Genomic DNA, 24,643 nt, shown 5'->3' with positions numbered 1-24,643 from the left:
ATCTGTTCACATGGCAACAACCAAGTGCATTTAGACACGGTCAAGATGACCTGTTAAAACGCACAGACTGTCACAAAAAATACAATTTGTTCTCATTTATTTACTTGAATCAATTAAAAATGGTAATGAAAATGCAGTTCGACACCCATTTTCAAAGCAACTGTGGGGTGGCTCAAGACTTTTGCACAGTACTGTACCCTACTACTTGAATGCCATGTAAAGACCTGAAGCTTTGTAAATCTAACGTCCACTTGCCAAGCTGTGCTATCAGCATTCTTGAGACTGAATAAATACAGTTAGCGTTCAGAGATACAGTGGCTTGCAAAAGTATTCGGGCCCCTTGAACTTTTCCACATTACAGCCACAAACATGAATCAATTTTATTGGAATTCCACGTGAAAGACCAACACAAAGTGGTGTACACGTGAGAAGTGGAACAAAACTCATATGTGATTCCAAACATTTTTTACAAATAAATAACTGAAAAGTGGGGTGTGCTTAATTATTCAGCTCCTGAGTCAATACTTTATAGAACCACCTTTTGCTGCAATTACAGCTGCCAGTCTTTTAGGGTATGTCTCTACCAGCTTTGCACATCTAGAGACTGAAATTCTTGCCCATTCTTCTTTGCAAAACAGCTCCAGCTCAGTCAGATTAGATGGCCAGCGTTTGTGAACAGCAGTTTTCAGATCTTGCCACAGATTCACGATTGGATTTAGATCTGGACTTTGACTGGGCCATTCTAACACATGGATATGTTTGTTTTAAACCATTCCATTGTTGCCCTGGCTTTATGTTTAGGGTCGTTGTCCTGCTGGAAGGTGAACCTCCGCCCCAGTCTCAAGTCTTTTGCAGACTCCAAGAGGTTTTCTTCCAAGATTGCCCTGTATTTGGCTCCATCCATCTTCCCATCAACTCTGACCAGCTTCCCTGTCCCTGCTGAAGAGAAACACCCCCAGAGCATGATGCTGCCACCACCATATTTGACAGTGGGGATGGTGTGTTCAGAGTGATGTGCAGTGTTAGTTTTCCGCCACACATAGCGTTTTGCATTTTGGTCTCATCTGACCAGAGCACCTTCTTCCAGATGTTTGCCGTGTCCCCCACATGGCTTGTGGCAAACTGCAAACAGGACTTCTTATGGTTTTCTGTTAACAATGGCTTTCTTCTTGCCACTCTTCCATAAAGGCCAACTTTGTGCAGTGTACGACTAATAGTTGTCCTATGGACAGATTCCCCCACCTGAGCTGTAGATCTCTGCAGCTCGTCCAGAGTCACCATGGGCCTCTTGGCTGCATTTCTGATCAGCGCTCTCCTTGTTCGGCCTGTGAGTTTAGGTGGACGGCCTTGTCTTGGTAGGGTTACAGTTGTGCCATACTCCTTCCATTCCTGAATGATCGCTTGAACAGTGCTCCGTGGGATGTTCAAGGCTTGGGGAAATCTTTTTGTAGCCTAAGCCTGCTTTAAATTTCTCAATAACTTTATCCCTGACCTGTCTGGTGTGTTCTTTGGACTTCATGGTGTTGTTGCTACCAATATTCTCTTAGACAACCTCTGAGGTTGTCACAGAGCAGCTGTATTTGTACTGACATTAGATTACACACAGGTGCACTCTGTTTAGTCATTAGCACTCATCAGACAATGTCTATGGGCAACTGACTGCACTCAGACCAAAGGGGGCTGAATAATTACGCACACCCCACTTTGCAGTTATTTATTTGTAAAACATGTTTGGAATCATGTATGATTTTCGTTCCACTTCTCACGTGTACACCACTTTGTGTTGGTCTTTCACGTGGAATTCCAATAAAATTGATTCATGTTTGTGGCTGTAATGTGACAAAATGTGGGAAAGTTCAAGGGGGCCGAATACTTTTGCAAGCCACTGTAAAAAGCTAGAACACAAGAGTGCACGTTCACAGTAACGACACACCAACAGTACAAGCCAACCACAAGAAGCAGTTCAGTTTTTAAAACTTTTTTATTGTTTTTAAATTTTTTTGCTCATTTTTTAAATTATTTATATTATCTACAAAGTAAAAGTTTTAACTTAAAAGTTACATAAGGGTCGGGTGAGAAGTGGGATCTGATCACCTCAGCCGTTATAATTTCATAAATAACACTTTCTCCTGTCCTCTCGGCTGCCAACATGAGTTTATTTCACAGAAAGTTTCTCGTCATGTTTCGTTTTTAGTTTGGTTAGAAACGTGTCGTGTAGTCTGGAAACAAATGCAGCACATAGCAGCAGCAATAAACAGTAGGATTAATACTGTCTAAAGGTTGGAAGATTCTTTTCATAACAAGGTGCGGACAAAAATTACGAGTTCCAGTTGAATTTTCTTCTTCACACTCGCTGATTGTTTACTCTCTTTCACTTCTTACTTGGCAAGCTGACTTAAGTTGCAATTTGGGACCCCTGAAAGTGTGTGTAGATGTAGGTATAACTATCTGTGTTTGCAGATCTGTATGTGTATGTGTGTGTGCTTGTGTTGGGGGGGGACTGAATAGGAGCAGTCTTGTCTGTTAAAACTCTAGCTCGTTAAAACATGTCACTGCATCAACCTGTTAACATTCTCTTATTGCCTGGTCAGGGAGGGAGGGAGGGAGGAGAAAAGCTGATGTGAAGCATGTCTGGTGAGGATGAGGGAAGAGAGGAGAGGGTGGGCTCTCTCATCCTCTTCATCGCCTGGTTATGAAGGCTCTGGTTGAGAAGCGCGGCGCAGAGCGGGTCCCTCAGCTCGCTGACGCACTCCATCTACAGCTGCTGCTGATGATGAGGTTGCACTGCAGGGATGACAGAAAGTTTCTTTGTAACACGTTAGACAGCTTTACAAAATACAAACTATTGTTTTAATTACACTCAAATAACAAACCAGTAATTCTCCTCCAATCATCTAAATCTGCACCTAAAGACGGAGTTTTCCCTGCTTTAACCTGAGGAGAATTAAATATCTGATAAAAAAATAAGTGTGTTTCTTCTGAAATTACCATTACTCAAAATCTCACCCTATCTGATCATGTGTCCCAAGCTGAATCTTTTTAAAGACCTATCTTTAAATAACTGATGGTTCTGCAAAGCCCACAGTATGACTCGCCCATCTGCATGGCTCTTATTGTGTGTACTGAATAGAGAACAGATGTTTTCCTTACAAAACAGAATCTGAAAGTCACCAGTTCACCTTCGACCAGTGTTTAAATGCAGTTAGCTCAGAGCTGGTTAATTATTAGCTGGTGGCCCCTCAGTCTCCCAGTGGATGCACCTTTACCACCTTTACATCTTTCAGCCTTTTATGACTCAGGGGTGAAATGTGTTTCTTGTACTGACTTGACACTTGTTACTTTGTCCCAAAGAATATGACAATACGTTAAAATCTGCTGACCAGTGACTGCTGACCTATGTGTCAGCAGTGTCCACGCACATATTTGCCTGCTGGGAATAATACAAAAATCACCTCTTTATGGTCATTTTTAACTGAATCAGATGAAAGGTGTAACATGTGCACAACTTTTATTTATTGCTTTATTTCCCAGGGGATAAATTTTCATCTGAATCAATTCCTACACAGGACAAATTTTACACGCCAAGTTTATGATTTGGGTCAAATACAGCAGCTGCCACTTCTTTCAAAGCTACCTTTTCTTGGCCTCTGTGTTCGCTGGAGTCGCCACACAGAAATCTTACTTCCTATTAAAATTCATTATTTTGAGCTGACTGCAACAAAAAAACAGAAAAAACACAATTTGTGTCCATGAACATGACCAATTACATTGCTGTTCTCCGTGGCACCGACACTTGGGTGTCCACGCCTCCCCCTGCCTGCACAGGGTGTGACGACAGAACCTCATTAGACTTTCATGGCTGAGGGATAATAACTGTCCAAAGAATAAAAAAAATTTAATCATGTGTGATTGCCTCAGCTAACTGCCATTATATCTATTAATGACACTCACCCCCCCATGCAAAAAAAATTGAAGTCTAAATATTTCAACCATTGCCATGAAGAGTACTCACTTATTGCCTCAGTTCGCACAAAGGTGTAAAGAGGAGCTAGTAATGTAAAAGAACATTAGAGAAGGAAAACAACACAGTCTCTTTATAGAGGAAGGAAAATAATAAAAATACCTTGTGGATGTGCCAGGTAGGAGAAATGTGTGGTTGAGGAAACAGGGATGGGGTTAAGGGCAGTCTGGGGCATAGGTGGCTGTGGACCAGCTGGAGGACCCTGGGTAGCCATGAGCATCATTGGGGGGTGGGTGGGTGCCGGGTGGTGGGATGGCACAATACCAGACTGCATATGGGCCTGGGAGCGAGAGAAAGAGCACAAGTGTGAGTGAGTGCGCCAGAGTGAGAACAAAAGTGTGACAGTGAGAGACCAACAGAAGGACAAAAGCCAGACTGGGTAAAACGATGAATCAGATGAGTTTCAGTGACACAGCGTTTCACGGCTCCGCCTGTCTGTTACCGACAGGAGCAGCAGCTCTGACCAGAAACCGCATGATTCTGAATGTTTTTCTTTCTGTCTTCTTCAGCAGCCTGTTTACATAAAGGTGGGGCTCAGAGACAAACGCACATACAGCATGTGACTTCAGCTAAGACAATAACACGAGGTTACAGTTTACTTTTCAAGTTTGACTTGGAAACGGCAACGTTTGTTTTCCATGTGCAACGAAAACTTCCTGTAAAATGAAACGGTGCGAGTACTTTAACACCTGCAGAACAAACAGAAAATAAAAGAGCACTTTCACTGTGGTCGACCCTTCACACATAAAAGTCCCCTTAACGTACGAGGAAGGAAGAGCCAGGACAACAGAGGACAAGACAATAGCACAATGATTACCTTGAAAGTCTTGCTTTTAAGACTTATACTGTGGGTTATCATACATGCCCAGACAAAATCTGAAACGGATGCACCACTAGAAGAAAAAGTTTAGCTTCCTTTAGCTAAACACAAGGTTTATAATATCTCTACTGTACTGAGACAGGGGTATGAAATCCTGCCAATCACAATCCTAGGGCTTTGGAAAGCTACTCCACTCGAGTAGCATCATACAATTTACAGTTAAAAATATCCATATCTGATATTTGGCCTTGGTGAAGGCCTTCAGTAGAGACAGAATGATGTATCAGAATGGTAATATTAGCTAATCGGCAGTCTATTGGTGTCTGCATTTATAATGGCCAACAAATGAAGTAAAGTTGATGTGTGAAACACTCTTCAGCCAGACAGATTGCAGAGTGGCCTCTGGTGTACAATTCTGAGCAGAGCACAAACAGGTAAATAACTACACATAATGTAACAATGCTAGGGAAACCCATTTGTTTCATGTATCTAGGGGGGAAAAAGCCCCCAAAACTGTCAGCTATTAGTCATCCTCCATCTGAAGCAATCTGCATTATCTCCTTAACCAGTTTCCTTCTGATTGGCTCCCCCTCATAAACAGATTATTTGAACAGCAGCTGCTCTAAGCCAGAGCTGCATGTCTGAAATGATCATATTAAGGCCATCCACTCTCACTGACTTCATACATATGAGAGTAGAAAAGACTGAAACTGATCACTTAGTAACTTAAGTCGTACACAAACACTGAAGTCATCATTTGAAACTTTGGGCAGGTTTATTGTGAGCCTTCTCTGTGATTAACTCTATAGCCTATATATGACACACAACAAGGGAACTCTCAATAGGTCTATTTAAAGAATTCCTTCATAGACTCAATGGGGCCAAACTGCTATGGGTATCCAAGAATATCTCTGAATTGCGTGGTTAGTTTGTCTTCTTATCAGGAAATAATGTTTCTTTTCCTCTGTACCCCTCAGCGTACCGTGAGAATGACAGCGCTACGTCCCAACTTGATCATACTGCCAACAAAATGTCTACCTCATTTAAAGGGATTAACAAAAGCCAAATATGACCCATTCATAAACTCAAACACCTACTGGAATGGATCCCAGACCTTTCTCACACCCACAGTTAAGTCCAGCACAGGAAACACTGCCAATCTGATTGCCTGGCTTGAGTCACTGTGGTCGCTGTTGAGCACGTTCACAGCACGCTGTGACCTACCTGCTGCACATGCGCCATGTGGTTGGGGTTGTAGCCATGCTGGACCTGCTGTGGGTGGATATACACAGCCTGCTGAGCAGAAGGGAAGGATGCCTGTGGGGACTGAGGGTTTGGCCCTGGGGTCATCGAAGGTGGCGTGGGTGCCAAGGCCGAATACATCTGCTGCTGTGGAGGCTGGTTAGCCAGGTGGAGGGCCTGGGCTGCTGCTGCTGCTGCTACAACAAAAATCATAAACACATGTATACATTACCATAATGCTCCACTTGAAAAAATTCAGCTCCATGGGGGGAGGGGGTAATTACTACCGCCAACCTTAGGGCACTCACCTGCTGCTGCCTGCGGGTGCTGTGGGTGCTGGACTGGGCTGGCAGCTGGATGGCTAGGAGGGCCTCCATGTTGTGGTCCACCCTGCTGTGCCTGGCCTGTAGGCGTGGCAGAGGGCTGAGGGTGCTGCGGGTGAGGGTGCAAGGTGGCACTAGGGTGGGGGTACTGCTGAGGCATTGGCCCTGGAGACACTGAAACAGCAGTCAGCGTTAGTAATAGTAAAAAGCATTAAAAATCACACCCCGTGCATTGGCCGCACACGTACCATACATGGTGTGTGTCTGCTCTGGGTACTGTGTAGTAGAGGAAGAGACGAGACTGGGCTGGCCATGCGTGGGAGGCGCCATCATCCTGGCACTGCCCTGCATCACTGGACTGAACACATGCTGTGCCTGAAAGAGGCAAAAAGGAAGCCAAAAAAAACTGAGGAAACCCTCTAACAACTCCTGCCGTCAGTTTTGGTAACTGAGTGCCAATTTAGAGAGCCAACATTTGTTCAAAGGCTGCACATGAAATATGGACAAACACTTTTTGTACTTCTGATGCATCTGTTCAGAGAAAGGAAGCTTATTTCTTTCTTGGTTTATACTTTTTTGTAATCATTAGTTAGCCGACTTGCATTTCTTAACACCAGCTCAATTTGTAAGCGCTGTGATGAAACTGAAAGAGAAAAAAAATGGCTTCTATGGTCTCACTCTGTGGTTCTGGCATATCACATGAACTGTGGTCTGATAAAATCTACAGTAATGCATTCTGTGTTCATAGGCTGCATAAAACATTCTCACAAGCTGTCATTTAAAGAGGCTGTGTGTGAGATCATGTTTGTCTGTCAGAGTCTGTCTCATCCCAAAGCTGGCCATCTTCACTCAATTTAATTGGCACTGACGATCAAAGTGACATAAGGTTCATTATTTTTGGGGCATCAATGATTATGTGCATACGATGTGTGTTCGATATGTACTGAAAAATGCTTCCTTAAAGAATTATGTATTTAAGAGGCCAAATCCTTTCATGACTGTGTTAAAGCAAAATGCAACATTCATGAGGTTTAACTTCTTTTCTTAAATTTATTTACCTATTTTACATTTCTTAAACTTAGCAGTCATTGTGGTATTGGCATCAAGCCTCAGATATCTTTTTGTCAATACCATCTACTATTCATTAGTAATCAACATAAAAAACATAAATGTGTGCTTTGAGTAGGCTCTGCTCCAAAAAGTGCTTGAGCCTCGCTGTTTGTATTACTGAGGATTCTCCAGGATTTTTTAAGTCACTGCAGTAAAAGCTGCAGTTTTTCCTATGACAGCCTGTAGCAAACAGGTAGTAACTCTTCAGGTATAAGAAGCAGGAGTACACTTTGAGCTCAATAAATTAGAGGTGATTAAAAAAAAACAAACTGGCATGACATTGGCACCCCATCAAACTGCTAAAGACCACCAGCATCTGTCAGCCAAATCACCGACAAGTGAACAGCTGCGGGAGATAAAAACTGCCAGTTCTAATTGATGGTACCAGAGAAACTTTAATGGTTACATACGAGTCTTAATAGACGAGCCTGTTCAATCTATCCTTGCTCAATGAGCTGCTAAAGGCTGTATAGTTGTGATACTGCTGGTGCCAGAGTAAATCATACCTGTGACTGGTAGTGAGGCATCTGCTGGACGAGCGGCTGACTGGTGAACTGCTGTGGGCTGCAGGTGAAGTACTGCGCTGAGTAAGCCGGGCTCGGTGCTACAATCGGTGGCCCTGCTGCTGTGGCTGGGTGCATCATGGTGGGTGTGCCTGGCGGATGGTGCTGGTCTGACCTCTGCTGGGGCATGTTGGGTACTAGAGATTTATGTTAAGAGACGGGCAAGATGGAGAATAAGTTCACCATCACATATCACACATATATATATACCAACTCTAGAGGCTTTGGTGAGAGAGAAGTGCTGGCTATGAAAGACACTAGTAAAGTCTATATGTGAGGGGGAGAAGAAAGAAAAAACACAAGCAACTGATCATATTATGAGCCATATTTAAACTTACTGAAAGATAATAAAGATTGGCCAGATCAGAAATTAAAAACAAAATCCTGAAGTTTCTTTCTTGTAAAAGCAAACTACAAAAATACTTGCACAACAGCATCTCTGTACTTGCGTAATAACTGCAGGTCGGTAAGCGTGTGTGGTAAAACAACATATACAGCATCAGTGGTTTTTGGTGTCCCGCGTAGTGAGAAGAATATACAACATTCTTTAAATGATTATATAGCGATTGCTGTTGTCGCACGTTTGATTTTGTGTGGGCAAAACAGCTCAATCCCCCACATGAATAATCAACGTAATTAATCAACCAATCCATCACACTTCATGTAAGCCTGGGGAATTATTTTCAGCCTTCATTATTCTCAGCTCCTCATCGTGATATTGAGTGACTGGTAATATTTCAGATTGCAGGCTCCTGCGTGGTGTGCTTCTGCAGGAAGCCCTCTCTTTGTTTTTTACCCCATTGGGAATTTATTTACTCCACCAACAAGACATTTTAATTCAACCGTTTTGCAAAAAATGCCACAACAATGCCACTTTGTAAACAATGTTTGGGCTGACTCTGAAAACAAGCCTTTTATTATCATATACTGTCCAAATAGCTGGTTAAAAATATTTATGTATTCACATGGTTTGTAAATATTGTTCACCAAGTTGAGAAAAAGATTATGTGGGAGGGAAATGAGAGAAAGAAAGCGGTGGTTATTCTCACCTTTACCTGGTCTGTAGGGTTTAGATTGGCTCACTGTCATAGGCATCTGAACCTGGTACATGGGAGACTGGAGAGAGGTGAGGAACGAGGAAAGGTAGGGGAAAAACAAAAAATAAAAACATGTTTATACTCAATTTTCTGTGAGATTTCCAACAAGATTATAAAACAGACAGTCTGAGTATAAACATGGGTGCATCTATGCTCATTTGTCTGGGACCCTTAATAACAATGTGGCTGCAGATAAACTTTTCATCTTCTCTTGTCTAACACAAACAGCTTACTAGAATGTAAGAGCTTGTGGGAGTCATCTCTTACCTGGGGCCACATGCACTTTCTACACCTGACTACACCACTTTTCTACACCACCAAAAAGGTGTTTTTACAGCATTCATAATACTGTTTTTTCAGTTCCTGAACTCATTAACATTGTCCACCATGCATTTGTGTTACAAACACCCCTTCAGCAAAAACAAGCTAGCTTAAACTCATTTTAGCTTGCAGCCATTTGTTTGGAAAACAGATGGAACAAAAGGAAATGAGCACAGTTTTAAGTCCATCTGAAGAATTGCAATAAGAAGTTGGCAAACCAACATCTGATGATATTAATTCAACAAGCAAGCAAAACATCCCAGTACTTATTGGGCTTAAAAAATAAAATAAAAATAATACAAAAAAAAGTTTTTAAAAATAGAAATCTTAGAAAAATTCACAAACCTTCCATATTATGCTTTTCTAATGGAGCGAGAGAGAGAGGGAGGAGGAGGAGGGGGAGAAAAGGGAAGAAGAACCACTTTTTAGTTGTTATCGTTTGCACGTGTCTGATGTTGGATCACCAAGTTTTTCTTAAAGCAACATAAGAAATGTATTGATCACAGCTACATATATGCAACATCAAAATTATATCTATATTAAACTTCTAAAAAATGCTTTGACTAAACATTTCTAAGCTTGTTATGCAAATAATCACCTAAACATTTCTCAGTTCACTCTGTAAGAAAACCATGTAACTAACACCTTCTCAAAAGAAGACAGGAACAACATGTCATGGGGAGGGGGACCTTTTTTCCCCTCTAATGCTTCTTCTGCTACATGGAGGGAAAAAGTTTACAATGAAACAAATGACAACAAATGTGAGCTTTGTCCTTAAAAACATAAAATACACTGTGAAAATAATGATGGCAGGCATGAATCAAAGAAAAGGAAAGAAAATTACCACGTGAGGACAAACATAGACAGACATGTTAGTCACTGTTGTTAGGGGTTTGTCTGAACTCTGCATTTCATACCAACACAGTGTGATGCTCTGGGTGATTTGCACTGAATAAAAATAATTATATCTCCATAATGCACATTTCAGCATGCAGGTGTGTATCTCACCTGAACTCCAGGGCTGACTGGCGTCAGCGGATACATCTGGGGGAAGCAGACTGTCTGGCCATAAACAGTCGGAGGTTGCTGGACCACGATGGAGGGGCTGGGCTGGCCTTGAGGCCGGGGAGGCGTTGGGGTGTTGGCTGGTTTGGGCTGAGGGAAAATACAAAGAAAAACAAAAGCATATAGAGACATAAATAAATTAAATACCAGACCCAGTTTTTGGTTTCCAAATGTTTTAAGCTTGGCAGAAGCGGGTTATAACTTACCTGTGTATTAAACCTGGGTTTGAACTCATTAGCATTTGGGTTCAGGGTTGATTTTCTCACTTGACTGCAGAGAGAACAAATAGAGAAAAGGAATGAAAAGGAAGAATTTGTTTGTAAAGCTACTTAAACTTGATTAAATTGTGTTTCTTTAAATTAATAAATATTTATCATTAAATAATTTGTTGTTGGTTTTGGACAGTAATAAATCCCTACTGTGCATTATAGTAAACTGACTACAGACCACACAAAATGCAATAAAGTCATTTTTGGTTTTCTCGTGGAATGGGTCTCCTGTCCACTCACTCCTGCACTGCTTCTTTTTTCTCCTCCTTCTCTTCATGCTTGGGTCCGCTGAACGTTGAAGTGGCCGTCGTCTGAACTCCCTGTGACGTCACATCAAGCCCTGGCCTCTTCTGGTCAGTAGCAGAGGGAGACTGAGACATTGCAGCGGGGCTGCCAGGCTTACTGGTGCTTGTGGTGGTAGTCGGTGGAGCATGGGTACCACTAGGTGTGCCAGCAGCAATTACTAAAACACCATCTTCAGTGGCCTCCCTCCCCACTGTGGAGGCTTTGTCCAGGGGAAGATCTTTAGGTTTGTCTGCAGGGTCTCTAGCAGACTTGGTCATCACTGGTTCACAGGGAGGCTCTGGGTTGGAACTAGACTGCAACTGGCAGAGGGACAGAGGAAAGATGAGTGGAAGAGGGGCACAACCTCTGCTGAAGCCTCACAAACATGAGATGAGATATCTTAGCAATTTGTATGTCATATAAATTCAAGAGATACTTACCCTAAAATCTACACTAAATTTCTTTAAATTATCTATTTGTTTTCTGTGGTCTGATGGTATAGAAGGCGGTCCTGCAAAGTGAATGGAGAGAAATAAATGCAAATTCTGGAAATATAAATTTTTAAAAGACATTGTTACATTACGACTACTAAAGAAAGGAACAGATGAGAAACCCTCGTAATCATGTTTAAAATTGTATTGCTTCTCAACATTCTGAGGTTAAAAAGTTAATGCAAATTTCGAGTGTTTACCAACCTTTACAAACTTGTCTTGTAAAACTAGGTGAACTTTCCAAAGGCTTGATGTTCTCCTTGTTTGTAGGAGATGTTTGTCTAGTCTCCTGGGCACGACATTCTTTTGCTAAACAAACAAAAAAGAAAGTTTACTTACTCCCATCAAAATGATTTAACGATAGCTTTTTCTGATTGTAGCACTTATTTATACATTATAAAAACCAACAGACATGTGTTTTCATATCACTATTCATACTCAGTAAAAATCCTTTGTTAAACTTCAGCTTACCATCTCCTGATGAAGAAGTGACTATGCTGGGGGCAGGGCTAGCTGCAGTAGGAGAGGAAGCTGATGTTGGAGTAGTAACAGTTTCCACAGGAGCTGTACCTGTCTGAGGTGATGGGAGGGAAGAGGAGCCAGGGGAAGCTCCACCCATACTATTCTGTCGGGGGGAGCGAGGTCTGTGAGCTGAGGAGGAGAGAAGAATTTGGTGTTCAAAACACATTCAGGTTAAATAACAAACAATGACAGGTGCTTTGAAATATGCCCTCCAGTGGCATTAAACTAAAATCTCTGCAAAGGGAGAAAAATACTGGACTAGTAGGTTCACCATTGGGATGCATTTAAAAATCCAATGTTGCCTTGTTCTCAAGTTACATTGCATTTACAAGCTTTGGTGTCCACACTACCTGCCCGCCCAGCAGGGTGACAACAATATCCCATCAGCCTTTTATGGCACAAACTATTCAGATTAATAGTCTACCTCCGCTAACCACTGAGGACCATGTCCCTCCAGAGGAAGAGCTACTCCTGGTTTGTGGAGTCACTATGGACTCTCCAGGGGGATTATGGGAAATTAAGTCCACTCCTTGGGGTACTCCACTGGTCCGACAGGGTGGCACTCTGTGAGCACGAGGCGTCCGCTGAGATTTTGGAGACATCCTTGGTGGACCTAGAGATGTATAAAGACAGAGGCAAATGGATAGAAACTGGTAAACACACAGTGACAGCAAAGTAAACGTGTTTCCTGGCATCCCTCTGTTAATTGTTGTTTGTTTTTTTAACTCACCAGTGCCTCACAAAAACTTTGAAAAACTCAAGTCTACATGCTGATAAATCTCACACCAAACAGTAAGGTTATTTTTTGCATGCATGCTAGTGGAGAAATTACAGATGATCCTGTAAAGTGATCAAACACCACATCACAACCAAGCAAAGTGAGAGATGAGAAATGGGAAAGCGAAGGCCAAAAAGTGAGATGAACAGTGGCCTACAGTAACAGCATATTAAAAAAAATAATGAGAGGTCAAACACTAGTTAACAATTTTTCTATTCAAGTAAAAATAATTAACGTCAAGAGATTAAGCCTCACTACCAGTTTTTGGGGGGATTTTGGAGGGCCTCTGGAAATTGACGGATCACATTTCTGGTCAACAGTTTGTATCCCAATGGAGTGGAATACAGAGAAGACTTTTAAAAAACTGCATGTGAAACTTAACTGGTATTACAACCACTTATCAAATTTGTCAATTCAAATATCTCTGAGCATCTTTTTCATGCCTCAAACATCAAGCCTTGTTTTTTTAATTAGAATATCATCGTGCATCTTCTTTTGAATTATCTACCAGAAAAGTTGATAAATTGGTGCCTTAAGTGTTACCACACCCAAAGCATGGCACACATTGGTGCACCCACATGCCAAGGTGAAACTGCCTGATGTACTGACAGAGAATCAGAGTTTTTCAAATCTGATCCCAACTCAGTCTGACCAAGCAATTTCTCCTATTTCTGCTGTTCCACACTAGACCTGGGCAAACTTATTTTTAAAATAAAACTGATCGCCATCAACTTTGAAATATTTCACATTTCTTTGTGACTTAAATCCCTCCACCTTCAACTCGTGTTTTTTGCCCAGGTCTACTCCACAGAGATGTGGGTACCTTCTGAAGACATGCGTTTGGCCAGAGTGGAGGCTGGCGATGTGGGCCCATGGTGGGAAAAGGAGGATGAAGAGGAGGGATAAGAGAGGTGGGATGAATGAGAGGAAGGTCTGGAAGGTCGAGAGGGGGGCCTGGAAGGTGGCCTGGTGGGCGTGGTTGCCCGATGAGGCAGGGAGGAGGGACCGGACTGGTAACGAGAAGGGGGACGGGAGGAAGGAGATGGACAGGGTGAGGGCCAATGGGATGAACCTAAAAGAGGCAAGGACAAATGATCAAGGATGACACAAGCTATAGTGCAGGGGAAACAAAGGTATAGTGGGGACAGAAAGAAGAGAGAATTTTAATAAAAATTAAAAAAAAAAAAAAAAGACAAGGGATGGGGAAACAGGAAAAAATAATTGCTTAAATAAAAATAAACTAACAAGATAACACAAGAATAACCCAAACACTTTGCCACTGAAAAATAACTTATTCCAAGTCGTGATTTGACCACAACAGTGACTCACTCATCCACTCCTTTACTCTCACAAATACTGTGTTTGATTTGCAGCAAGTAACAGCAGATTTGTGGGTGACATATTAAATATACCTCCATTAACCACCCTCTGGTCGGATCCAGAGCTGGGACTGTAGTCGTGGGGTCCTGGTCGAGGAGTGGGGGGTCCAGCTGAGCTCTGACCAAGACGAGGTGAATTCTGACGCCCTGGCCCCCATGACATTGCCTCCCTGTTTCTCTGACCAGGAGGAATGTACTTGTTCTCTCTACAAACATACAAACAGACTTAACTCAGCTAAACATATACACAAGGCAATAATAAAGATGAGCAATTAATTCTATACTTTATTCCATTCCAATAAGCGGTCATTAGCTAAAATGAGCTTATTTTTTTAATTTTAATTACCAGTTATAGGAAGTATTTGTTATAGGAACATTTGCTGTCTACTTGTCTAGTAGGCTTAAATATTCCTCCCAAAGAACAGGAAAAGGGGCAATAGAGTTCTACATGCAGCACAAGAAGCATTAGAAAAAAAAACGACAGAAAACAAACTCCACAAAGATTTTTTTTTTAAAAAGGCACTAACAGCAGTAGTAGTAGGCCCTGTTCAAAATGTTTAACACTCAGTTTAGAAGTTCTTTGTGTATTATGACTTTGTGTTCTTCACTGCCAGTGCAAAGCCAAATGAGCAAGAGAAGCATAAACTAAAGCAACAGTTTTATTTCAGTGCCCCCTGGTGACAGCACACAGCTACAACACAGAAGATTGTATGCAAAGCTCTGCAGTATCCTTTTCCAGCTCCTCTTAAATTCTTATAACAATAAATTGTGAATAATGCGAGTTCTAACTACTCCACAGAATGTATCAAGAGGCAATGAAAATTGAAAATTGTCCAAATATGAACCCGCTGTTTACGAACACAATTACATTTACATAATTGCAAAGTGTACACAAAACGTATTCACAGAAACAAGTAGTATTTTTGTAAAAACTCATATCCTGGCACCACCTGCCAAGTGTGTGAGTCTCCCTTTCCCCTCGCACAACAGCAGTGAATTTCTCCTCGTCAGTCCGTTCATCATTCTCCAGAGCAACGCGGGCCTTGTACGTGGCACTAGCCTCGATCTCCTCTGCCAGCTGGGCAGCACGCGCCTCCCTCTTCAAGAACTCTTCTGAGTTGTCCCTCTCTAAAGGTACCCTGGGAAATAAATTCAGGTTAGACAAGGAGTAACATGGGACAGCGTGGTTCTAAGTCTTTAATTTTATAATAAAACCAGATTAAAGAGTGAACGTTTGTTTACTGTCAGAGATTCAAAATTAAACATCTAGTATGACAAGTATACAAACAAATACATGGAGAACATGAAGAAGCTTACGTATATGTGGACAGGCTGCTGTCATATGTGGACAAGACTCCATATTTCTCCTCATTGTACTTGAACATGTCATTGGGATCCCACCCATTAGACTGATGTGAAAACAGTAGCAGAGACAGAATTTGACAATCAGCATGTGAACAAATTTAAATGCTCTGGATCACATGAAACAAACTCTTTGTTTCGGTTGAATATATAGCAAGTTTAGCAAAAGCCTGTTTCTGGTGTCTGATACTTTTCTCACCACATCAGTATCCAGAGACTCGAGGCTATCAGAGTTGTGGGTCTCTCCTCCATCCCAGGGCTCAAGATCTTTCTCTTTATGCTCGCCATTGATCCGGCCAGTCACTGCTGCATCTGTGAAGTTGTCTGAAACATGAAGAAAAGAATGTATATATTTATGTACTGCATGATACCACACACACACGCACGCAGGCTCCACTCTCACTGCTTAGAAAACAAAGTGCTCATCATGCTTCAAGAGCCTCTGAGAGAGTTCTTACAGCAAACGTCTATATGGAGAGTTTGACAGTTCAGAAAGACACACCGAGTTACATCCAAACACAGGTTCAACAGGATTTTTTTTTCTTTTTTTTTTTTTTTGGGGGGGGGGGGGAGGGGGGGGGGTTCCTTTACAAAAAAAAAGCAATTTTCTTGAGCTGGCATTGGTGAGTCTGGAAGTGTGAGCAAGACTTGTGAATAAAGGGAGAGTCCTGAATCCATGTCACAGTATGTAGCATAATGTCTCTAGGTGCTACAGTATTTTCAGATGGCCAACTTTTATCAGAAATTAAATCCAGCTACGAGGAGTGTCTACAATGCTTGACTTGCACCCTATTTATTAAGAATCACCATAGCAACATCTTGAAAGGGAGCACATTAATTAAACAATTTACTTTGGGCTAATTGCGGTTTCAGGATGTTCATTATTTTTATGTAAATGTATGGAATACATTGACTCAACAAAGTCATAAACGGACAGATCTGCTCAAAGAAAATCCCCAATTATAACTGAATTGAAATTCTAATCTCATGTTAGCCCAAGTCTGCTCTCACATTTGCAGATCTGGCACCAGTGAACTATGTGCTCAAAGCATACCAGCCGCCTGGAGTTGCTTATCTCACACATCATAACTCATCTCACAATACAAAAGGCATTTAAGCGTTTTAGGCACAGAGCAAGTTCAGAAACATTAGACTGACACCATACGAGCAGTTGGGCCAATAGGCCTGGTTTATATTTCCAGTGTTTGCTGGCATGCTTTGTGCACACTGTCCACCAAAGGAATTATACAAAGTAAGAAAAATTTTAAAATCAAATGTGAGAATAGTGAGAGGTAAGCAAACATGCATTTAGACTGCAGTTAATTACATGACCTCAAAGCATTTCAGTGCCAAACAAAATTAAACTTCTCCTAATAACTTTTTAAAAACAATGCTCAGAAAACAAATGATGTAAGAGAGCCCAATATGACTTTTGAATCAGTTGCTTTCAATGGAATCACATTAATGTTGCTGATAATCTACCATTTAAGTGTGGCATGACCTGAGCAAGGCCAAGAAAGGTTTAAAAAAAAAAAAAAACCCAAAAAAACCCCCCCTGATGTTTAGGAAAAATCCTATAAAAGATAAACTAAACAAAAGCAATAAACGTTACCTTCTTCTTATACAAGTCACTACTTCATCGTTGCTACTGCTTGTTGTTTATTTCCCCCCATCCTATTTTCTCTAGTTTTTACAATTTCTGTGATTTTTTTTTTTTAATATAAAGCACTTTGTAACCTTATTAACAAAAATAGAGTTTATATTAGTATTAAAAAATTTCCCAAATGTATCACATAGGCTGTATCAAAAGTTAAAACTGGATAATATTTAAAAACTCCAAAAATCAGCTTGAATGATTTTGAGGGAATGATTCTTCCACCGAAAGCAACATGCAGTCTGAAGACGCGGTAAAAATATAAAGCAACACTGATCAGCAATACATATCTAATTTTTAGTTTTTGGGTGTATGAGAGCAGTGATCCTAAAACTTTGAGAATCATACTGGAATCAAAATGCAGTAACAATACATAGCACAAAAATAAATAGAACATCATGCCCAAATGTTCATAAAAGTTACATTTTTCATTTAATATCTAATTTAACAGGTCTAATATAAGAGCACAGTACATATTTTTAAGAGCATACAAAGATGTGCAAAAGGAGAAAACAGCCATAGATTACCTGTGTCTGAGGAGACTAGACCATTGGAAAGGAGAGACACACAGATGACAGATAGTCAGAAGAATGACTGACAGATAAAATGACTGGCGATCACACCAACAGTTAAATTCATACCAGACATATTTATGAAATGATTCACCTAGATATAAGTTGTAAAGGTACTCAATTCTAACAATTTGAGCTTGGGTCAAGCCATGTCTAGCACACTCCTCACATCCCATGATTTCAACTGATCACTTATTGAGCATTTCTTTAAAAAAAATAAAATAAAGGGGCAAGCAGACAAACATTGGCACTTTTGACGTTTTATCTTTCTGTGTAAACTTCACTCACTTCACAAGTTGTTAAAGTGAAGTGGCATCATTGTAGTGCCATAGTATCAAATCATGAAGCAAAACCCCTCACACCTTCACACCTGTATATTTTCAGACAACAAAACTCTCCCGCAGAGTCCATTATCGTCCAAAGCAGAATCATATGGGTGCACATGAATTACATGAAGCAGGCTCCTTCAGCCTTTATTGAGTGTCCTTGTTGCACTAGAGCAACCTTTGGACCAATCGATAGATCAAATTAGACTTCAATGACTGGCCACTCTGAGCAGACACACAAGACTTAACTCACAGAAAAGCCTCTGCAACATCAAGATAGAGAAGACTGAGAAGGGTAATACATTGTATGTATGCAAAGATGGGAATTCACTGAAATACGTTTATATTTTCGTATGTGTAAATGAACAGTGTGACAAACTCACCCAGTTAACATTGTGCATTGTCCATAGGTTTTCAATAGGGGTGCAACGATACACAAAATTCACGGTTCGGTTCGATACTTTGGTGTTACGGTTCGATATTTTTTCGATACAAAAAAAATGTTCTTGCCTTTTTAATTAGTCATTTATTAAAATTATAAATATATATTTTAACTCAAAAGTACAGTTTTTAAATTTAATGTTGCTGAAACAACAAAGTAATAAAAAAAATAAATCTATCTGATGGAGAAATCACTCATCTTTGGAAAAGAGAGTTTATTACAGAGAAATGTCTCTTTCCAAAATAAAAGCTATACTATACGCTTCTTCTGGGCTATATTCTCAGCAGCATATTAAACATATCAGGTCCCCATAAGGAGAATCATGTGCTAACGGCTGTCTAAATGACTCCGGTAAAGTTTGTAGCATGCGTGCTTGTTGTTTTTGTCTGCTCCCACTTGTCTTTGTACTAGGATGATGTCGGCGTAAATGTGCAATCATATTCGTTGTGTTCCCACTAGTGCTGTCAGCGTTAATCTGAAATGACGTTAACGCCACAACACGGCAAATCTCTGTTAACAAGCTACCGCGGATCGCCACGTGCGTGGGGCTGGACGGCGTCAACACGTTAACGAGCAAACTGCACTAACGCAGTAGTTCCCACCCATGTAATTGAGCATTGCATGGCACATCCGACATACTGTTTTACTTTTGTCCATGACGCGCTTACCTTCAGGGTCATACGTCACATGAAGACCAAAATAGTTCCAAAGGCCATATCTGAATGAGGGTGGGGGAGGTTCAATTTGCCATGTTGCAACGAGCTTAGCTTCTGTCTTGCTAGCTTGTGCTGCGCTCAGTGGATCTGCGCTTGACAGTGCAGCCTAGGCGGAGTAGTCGAACGCAGATCCATTGAGCTCTCAACACAGACAGCATCGTCAGAAGAAAAGTTGATAAAATAAATTAAAAATTTTGTATTGTTCGATACATATGCGTACCGAACCGAAAGCACTGTATCGAACGGTTCAATATCGATACGAGTATCATTGCACCCCTAGTTTTCAACATGCGCATGATAACATCTCCAGTTTCAATAACTAAAAGAATCTTTGCCAAAAAATAAAAATATGACCACACTACCTTTCCTGGCGAAATTTAGGTCCACATCTTTGAAGTTCACAACTACGACATCAGAAGCCTTGAAAATGATGCTCTCTACAATATCTTCTTTCCTGGGCCCTGTGCTCGGTTCTGTACTCTTTCGGTGGGCTGCATCCAACACCAGGTCACACTGAGGGAGAAAAATATAATTTGAAACAAAGAGGGAAAAAGAAGTATCTGCAAAAGACACAAGAAACTATGGACACAGGAGACTGGGACAATGCACTCTTTCATGCCCATCATACTCCACAGTAGCTAGAGAAACAAAACAGATATAAACAATCTCAAGAAAAACCCTAAAACTAAAACATACTGAGAAATCTCAAGAGATCTGTTTTAAGCATCACAAGAAAGATTTGTGGTGTATGGTTATGAATTAAAGATCTGGAAAATTGTAGCAGGCTTACTTTAACTATTAGTCAAATAAATCACATAAAAGCAGATCTTATCAATTAAACTACCTGGTGTAATCCTGGCATCAGCATAGTAGCATAGATCTGAATTAGAGGAAAACCTCAAATTTACTTATTATTACTTTTGGGAAATAATTCAACCTAAAAGGGAAGGTAAATGCTCACATATCAGAAAAAGCAATGCAGGTCTAAACCATCTTAGGGGTGAAACTAGTACCAAGTGTTAGCAAGACTCCATCACATTTAAGCCTAATCATATTCAGCTAGTGAGAAAATAACAGATTTCTCAATAATAAACAATAAAGAATACCACATTATGCATGAGCCTTACCTCTGGGCCATAGGTCTTAAATACTCCCTCATAGATGGCTCCATTTTTCACTTTAAGCTCACACTTGGTCCCCTACAATTAAAGAGGCTTGTCGTTATATACAGTATGTGCCGTTTAGTACAAATTTTAATTTACATGTTCAAAAATATAAGTTCAAAAACCCATTTTTCTGCAAGGCAAACCATTGATTGATCAATCACTGGTTTCCTTTTATGCAACCAGCTGTCTCTACAACAGGCTTTGTTTAGTGCTGTGTAAACAATTTGAAGAAACAGCATGTGGTAAAACAGACTGCAGTAAATAATGTTCTTACTAACTCACTTAGAGTAAGCATGATTCACATGGCTGCTTCATCCAAGGAATTTTGCAACTATGCATATTCTTATAATCATTATACACAGAAAAAAAAGGAACAAGGTAGGCACACAGTAAACGTACCACCACTGAAGTCAAGACATGGACCATCCTCATATTTGCATATACACCATTGAAAATGACCTAAAGAAAAGATACAATTAATTTTGATGCTCCCATTTTGAGCACAAAAAAGATGCCAAATAATGTCTCATCACTGTGGAATACCAATACACTTGTTCTTAATGGAATTAAAAAGGCGATATCTGGATTTATGCTTTCTCTGGCATTAAAATGCTTTAAAAAACAGGAAACCAAGAAAAAGAAGTGTTAAAGCATTGTGAGGGTTTTTCCTGCATAAGAAAAAGTCTGGTGCCCACCAATGACATGCCTCAAGAGGAAAAAACACCATCACAATGTTCAAAAATCTGTATTTTTTTTTTATTTATTTTTTAAGTGTTTTAAAATACTCAAACTTGAAGGTATTTTTGTTTCTCAAATGTATATGAGAAATAACAGGTTACTTACTGCTGCTGGACCTTTGCCACTGTGTCTCCCCCTGAGGGACAGAAAAAAAATCGCATTTTGATTAAATTGTTGTCAAACTCACCATCAACTATAAAAAATAAAATAAATAAAGACTTGACTTAGCACATGCTCTGATATGTGCAACTCACTAAGAGAAATCATAAGAGGCAATGATTAAGATGATACAGAACTGCACTTGAAGTTAATCAATACAAGCTATATAATTTGCTTTAACCTTAACCTCATTTCTAAAATATACTTTCACAGCATACTGCAAGTATCTGCATACTACAATCACTTGTAGCAAAATACAGAGAACCAGGTTTAAGAATACATGAGGGTCTTATAATGATGCTTTACTGAGATTATGACTGAAGAGCACGTGTGAAATGTTTGCAGCTGCAGACATGATAATGAAATCACTTTGGTTTTATCAAGTATACGATTTATTACCATCACTATCGATTCCAGCTGTGGAGACATCACCACAACCATCAACACGGCCATCTTACTTGATCATTTGTTTTAATTGTGGACATTGACTTCATATTTAAGATCGACAGAAGTGCTCTTGCAGATCACATTTCCAATGTGCAATGTAAATTCTGAAATTTCCCCAGTGTCTCCACCACATTATGCTTATAATAATGATATTTGTGATGCAATCTAGCCAAACACTCAGCAGCTAACAGTTTTCCCAGGCATGTCCTAAAATGCACCTTGTTCAGCAGCTGGCACATAACCAACCATTCAACGTAAGCAATGGCCACTAACCCCTATATTATATCCGTTGCAGTAAATCAGCCCTAAGCTTTCTAAAACACACTTAGCCATGCCATTTTGAGCTGTAATGTGCAGGTTTTGTGAGCATGGTTATAAACTGGTCCAATATTCATTTATAGCATCTTCACGATGAATCCTACGCAATGAATGGGGAGTGCTGTCCTAGTGACCGGTGAACAGCAGCCTGACCACCAAAAATCACAACATGCATGCTGTTCATGCACTGACAGTGTGCTTTATCTTCATCTTGGGACGACGTGTACAGAGAAAGTCATGCCTCAAGGACACTATTTCTCACGAACAGCAATGGCAACGTCAAGGTTGAAAGCCAGTCGGTCTGTAATTCCCCCTTCTCCTCCTCCACCTCACCCCCGTTTCCACACCCGCCCCTTTCTTCTGAGCGCCCACACGCTTTATATCCATTTCCTGGCAACCCCGTTGCAGCAATGTTGCGGTAACGTACCAAGCTACATGGCAGCCAAAAGACAACAAATGCAGTTGCGTGTCCCCCATTAGCCAACGGTTACAAAACTGAAATGCAAGCATAGGCTGTCAATTGGCTAATTAACGCTAGCTGACTTGGCTTCAAGCTTAGAGTAAACTGATACCAGCAACTTGGCAAGCAGCGTCACTAGTACTACACACATGTGAGGAAAGATAAATGTCCACCCGAACATGTATTTATGCAAAATCAACCTCGTGGTGGCATGTTTGATTTAACGTGCCAGAGAAGATAATGTCACGTCGAAAGTTGCAACAGCACTGGACCAAGCAGACAGGCAGGCCTCGCTAGCTGAACTGCACAACTGGCTGACCAACACGTCGCAAGGCCCGCACAACGTTCACAAACACGCACTAGTTTTGGACCACTTAACGGCAATGTCATCTCTTACAACCGCTACCGTTTGGCAGTGACTATGGCCAAATATCGAAAACGTGTCACACCAACCCTCCTTGCTGTGTTTTTGCTTCGCTATGTTAACGTTTTAATTTCACATACCTGCCCAGATTCTGTCTTCCCCCGCCGCTTCCTCCGGCACCGGAGGCGGCGGCGGCACCAGCGGTGCTACCACCGCCGGGCTTGCTGCGATTTCCACCGGCCTTCATTGACATGGTGATCCCATAAAAGACAGCGTCTTTAACAGACCAGTTTCACGCCGCAATTTCTTGACGCTGAGACGGTGTGCGGTACCTCACTAACGTTGGGCAATCCGAAGACCTAGCTTAGCCAGCAGGCTAAAGTCAACGTGCCTGTTCAGGAGGATGCTTTGCTAAGCAGCTAGCCTGGCTAACAGTTGCTAGCTAAATTAGCGACCTGTACAATTCCTATTAAAACTGAAAAAATAATATTTAAAAAAAGACAACACGCTCTAGTAACTTTTCCGAAATGAACATGTGTGTTACACCTCTTGTCAATTTGTTATATAATTATTATCTCAAAATCGGGTTTGCAGCTATCTCGGATTCTTTCCGTTGCTAACAGCGAAAAGACCAAAACAGCCTGAAAGGGGGACAAAAACAGCGGAGGGATATGAGAGGCGTGACGGCTCGCAAACACTTCACTCTATATTTTTATACGCTGTGTTATTTGAAAACTATTAATCTTGTAAACAGATGAACATGACCATCTTTAACGTAAAAACCCAATGCAGACATTTGTGTTAAAAGAGACACAGTTATATCATGGCACTATTTTCAGGAAGTCCATGAATTTGCAATTACTATGTAGTGTCATCCACGTGAGCCGGCGAACTCACTACTAACATACACACACACACACGGCGGGTGTGGGCATAGTGATGGCTAGTATCCACTGCAGCATGAAGGTTTCCAATTAGCAGGATTAGAGGGTCACTTTGAGATAGTCCCATTTTTCGTTAATAACTGGTGTAACTTCCACAATCTTGATATGACAAGACAGCTGTACAAAGAGGATTTCAGTCTAGTAAACTAAACTAAAACAAAGTAAGGATAAAAAAAAAGTTTCATCAAATAAAAAACAAAGTAAAATAAATAAATGGACCTAGAAAACTAACTAGTAGGGATAAGGGGTGTGTCTAGAAGAGGGGCATTGGGTGGCACCAATCCCCCTAAGATCTTATGTAACAAGTCTAAATACTTTTTCCCACTTTGCAAAACATTTATACAGTGCGTGATTGTGCTTAAATTCTTGTGCAGCATCACTTTATACAAAACAAATCTGCAATAGGAACCAAGGCTGCACATGATCCTGAAAATTGTGTTTTCTTGCCCATTTCTATACCTTTAAAATTTTATTTTATTTCATTTTCCCACAATGTCAAATATGGTAGAGACAATGTTGTTGCATGGGCAGGCATGGGCTGTCAGTGGAACTGAGTCAGACAAATAGTGCAAGACTGACTGGAATGTAAATGGATAATGACCCAAAGCCTACTGCAAAGGCAACCTAAAAGTTTCTCACAGCAATAAATGTGATATTCTTCAGTGGCCAAGTTGGTCACCTGATTTCAA

General features: G+C 40.8%; 1 protein-coding gene across 9 annotated transcripts; it reads right to left on the bottom strand.

Moving 5' to 3' along the window:
• Nucleotides 1-1,962: 1,962 nt before the first annotated feature.
• On the bottom strand, nucleotides 1,963-23,677 carry atxn2 (ataxin 2). Of its 9 annotated transcripts, none has more exons than XM_006789868.3 (26): nucleotides 23,151-23,677; nucleotides 21,368-21,398; nucleotides 20,924-20,983; nucleotides 20,486-20,557; nucleotides 19,721-19,871; nucleotides 17,830-17,844; nucleotides 15,848-15,972; nucleotides 15,604-15,695; nucleotides 15,237-15,425; nucleotides 14,320-14,492; nucleotides 13,731-13,979; nucleotides 12,554-12,742; nucleotides 12,079-12,258; nucleotides 11,812-11,916; nucleotides 11,557-11,627; nucleotides 11,072-11,436; nucleotides 10,769-10,832; nucleotides 10,506-10,652; nucleotides 9,843-9,860; nucleotides 9,129-9,195; nucleotides 8,023-8,216; nucleotides 6,655-6,781; nucleotides 6,392-6,580; nucleotides 6,066-6,280; nucleotides 4,124-4,301; nucleotides 1,963-2,784 (listed from the first exon to the last, which is right to left on the bottom strand). In XM_006789868.3, the coding sequence occupies exons 1-26, from the start codon at nucleotides 23,261-23,263 to the stop codon at nucleotides 2,756-2,758; spliced, it is 3,408 nt and encodes a 1,135-aa protein (XP_006789931.1). In that variant the 5' UTR covers nucleotides 23,264-23,677; the 3' UTR covers nucleotides 1,963-2,755. The 9 variants fall into 9 exon arrangements, with proteins under 9 accessions (XP_006789931.1, XP_035763206.1, XP_006789932.1 ...); XM_035907313.2 differs by having other exon boundaries at nucleotides 6,066-6,277; XM_006789869.3 differs by having other exon boundaries at nucleotides 9,135-9,195.
• Between the last annotated feature and the right edge of the window lie 966 nt (nucleotides 23,678-24,643).

The sequence above is a fragment of the Neolamprologus brichardi genome, chromosome 12, assembly GCF_056152115.1.
Source record: "Neolamprologus brichardi isolate AB-2024 chromosome 12, ASM5615211v1, whole genome shotgun sequence".
In the NCBI taxonomy this organism is placed as follows: Eukaryota; Metazoa; Chordata; class Actinopteri; order Cichliformes; family Cichlidae; genus Neolamprologus; species Neolamprologus brichardi.
The sequence above is the reverse complement of the archived record's forward strand: the minus strand, read 5'-3'. Positions and strand labels throughout refer to the sequence as shown.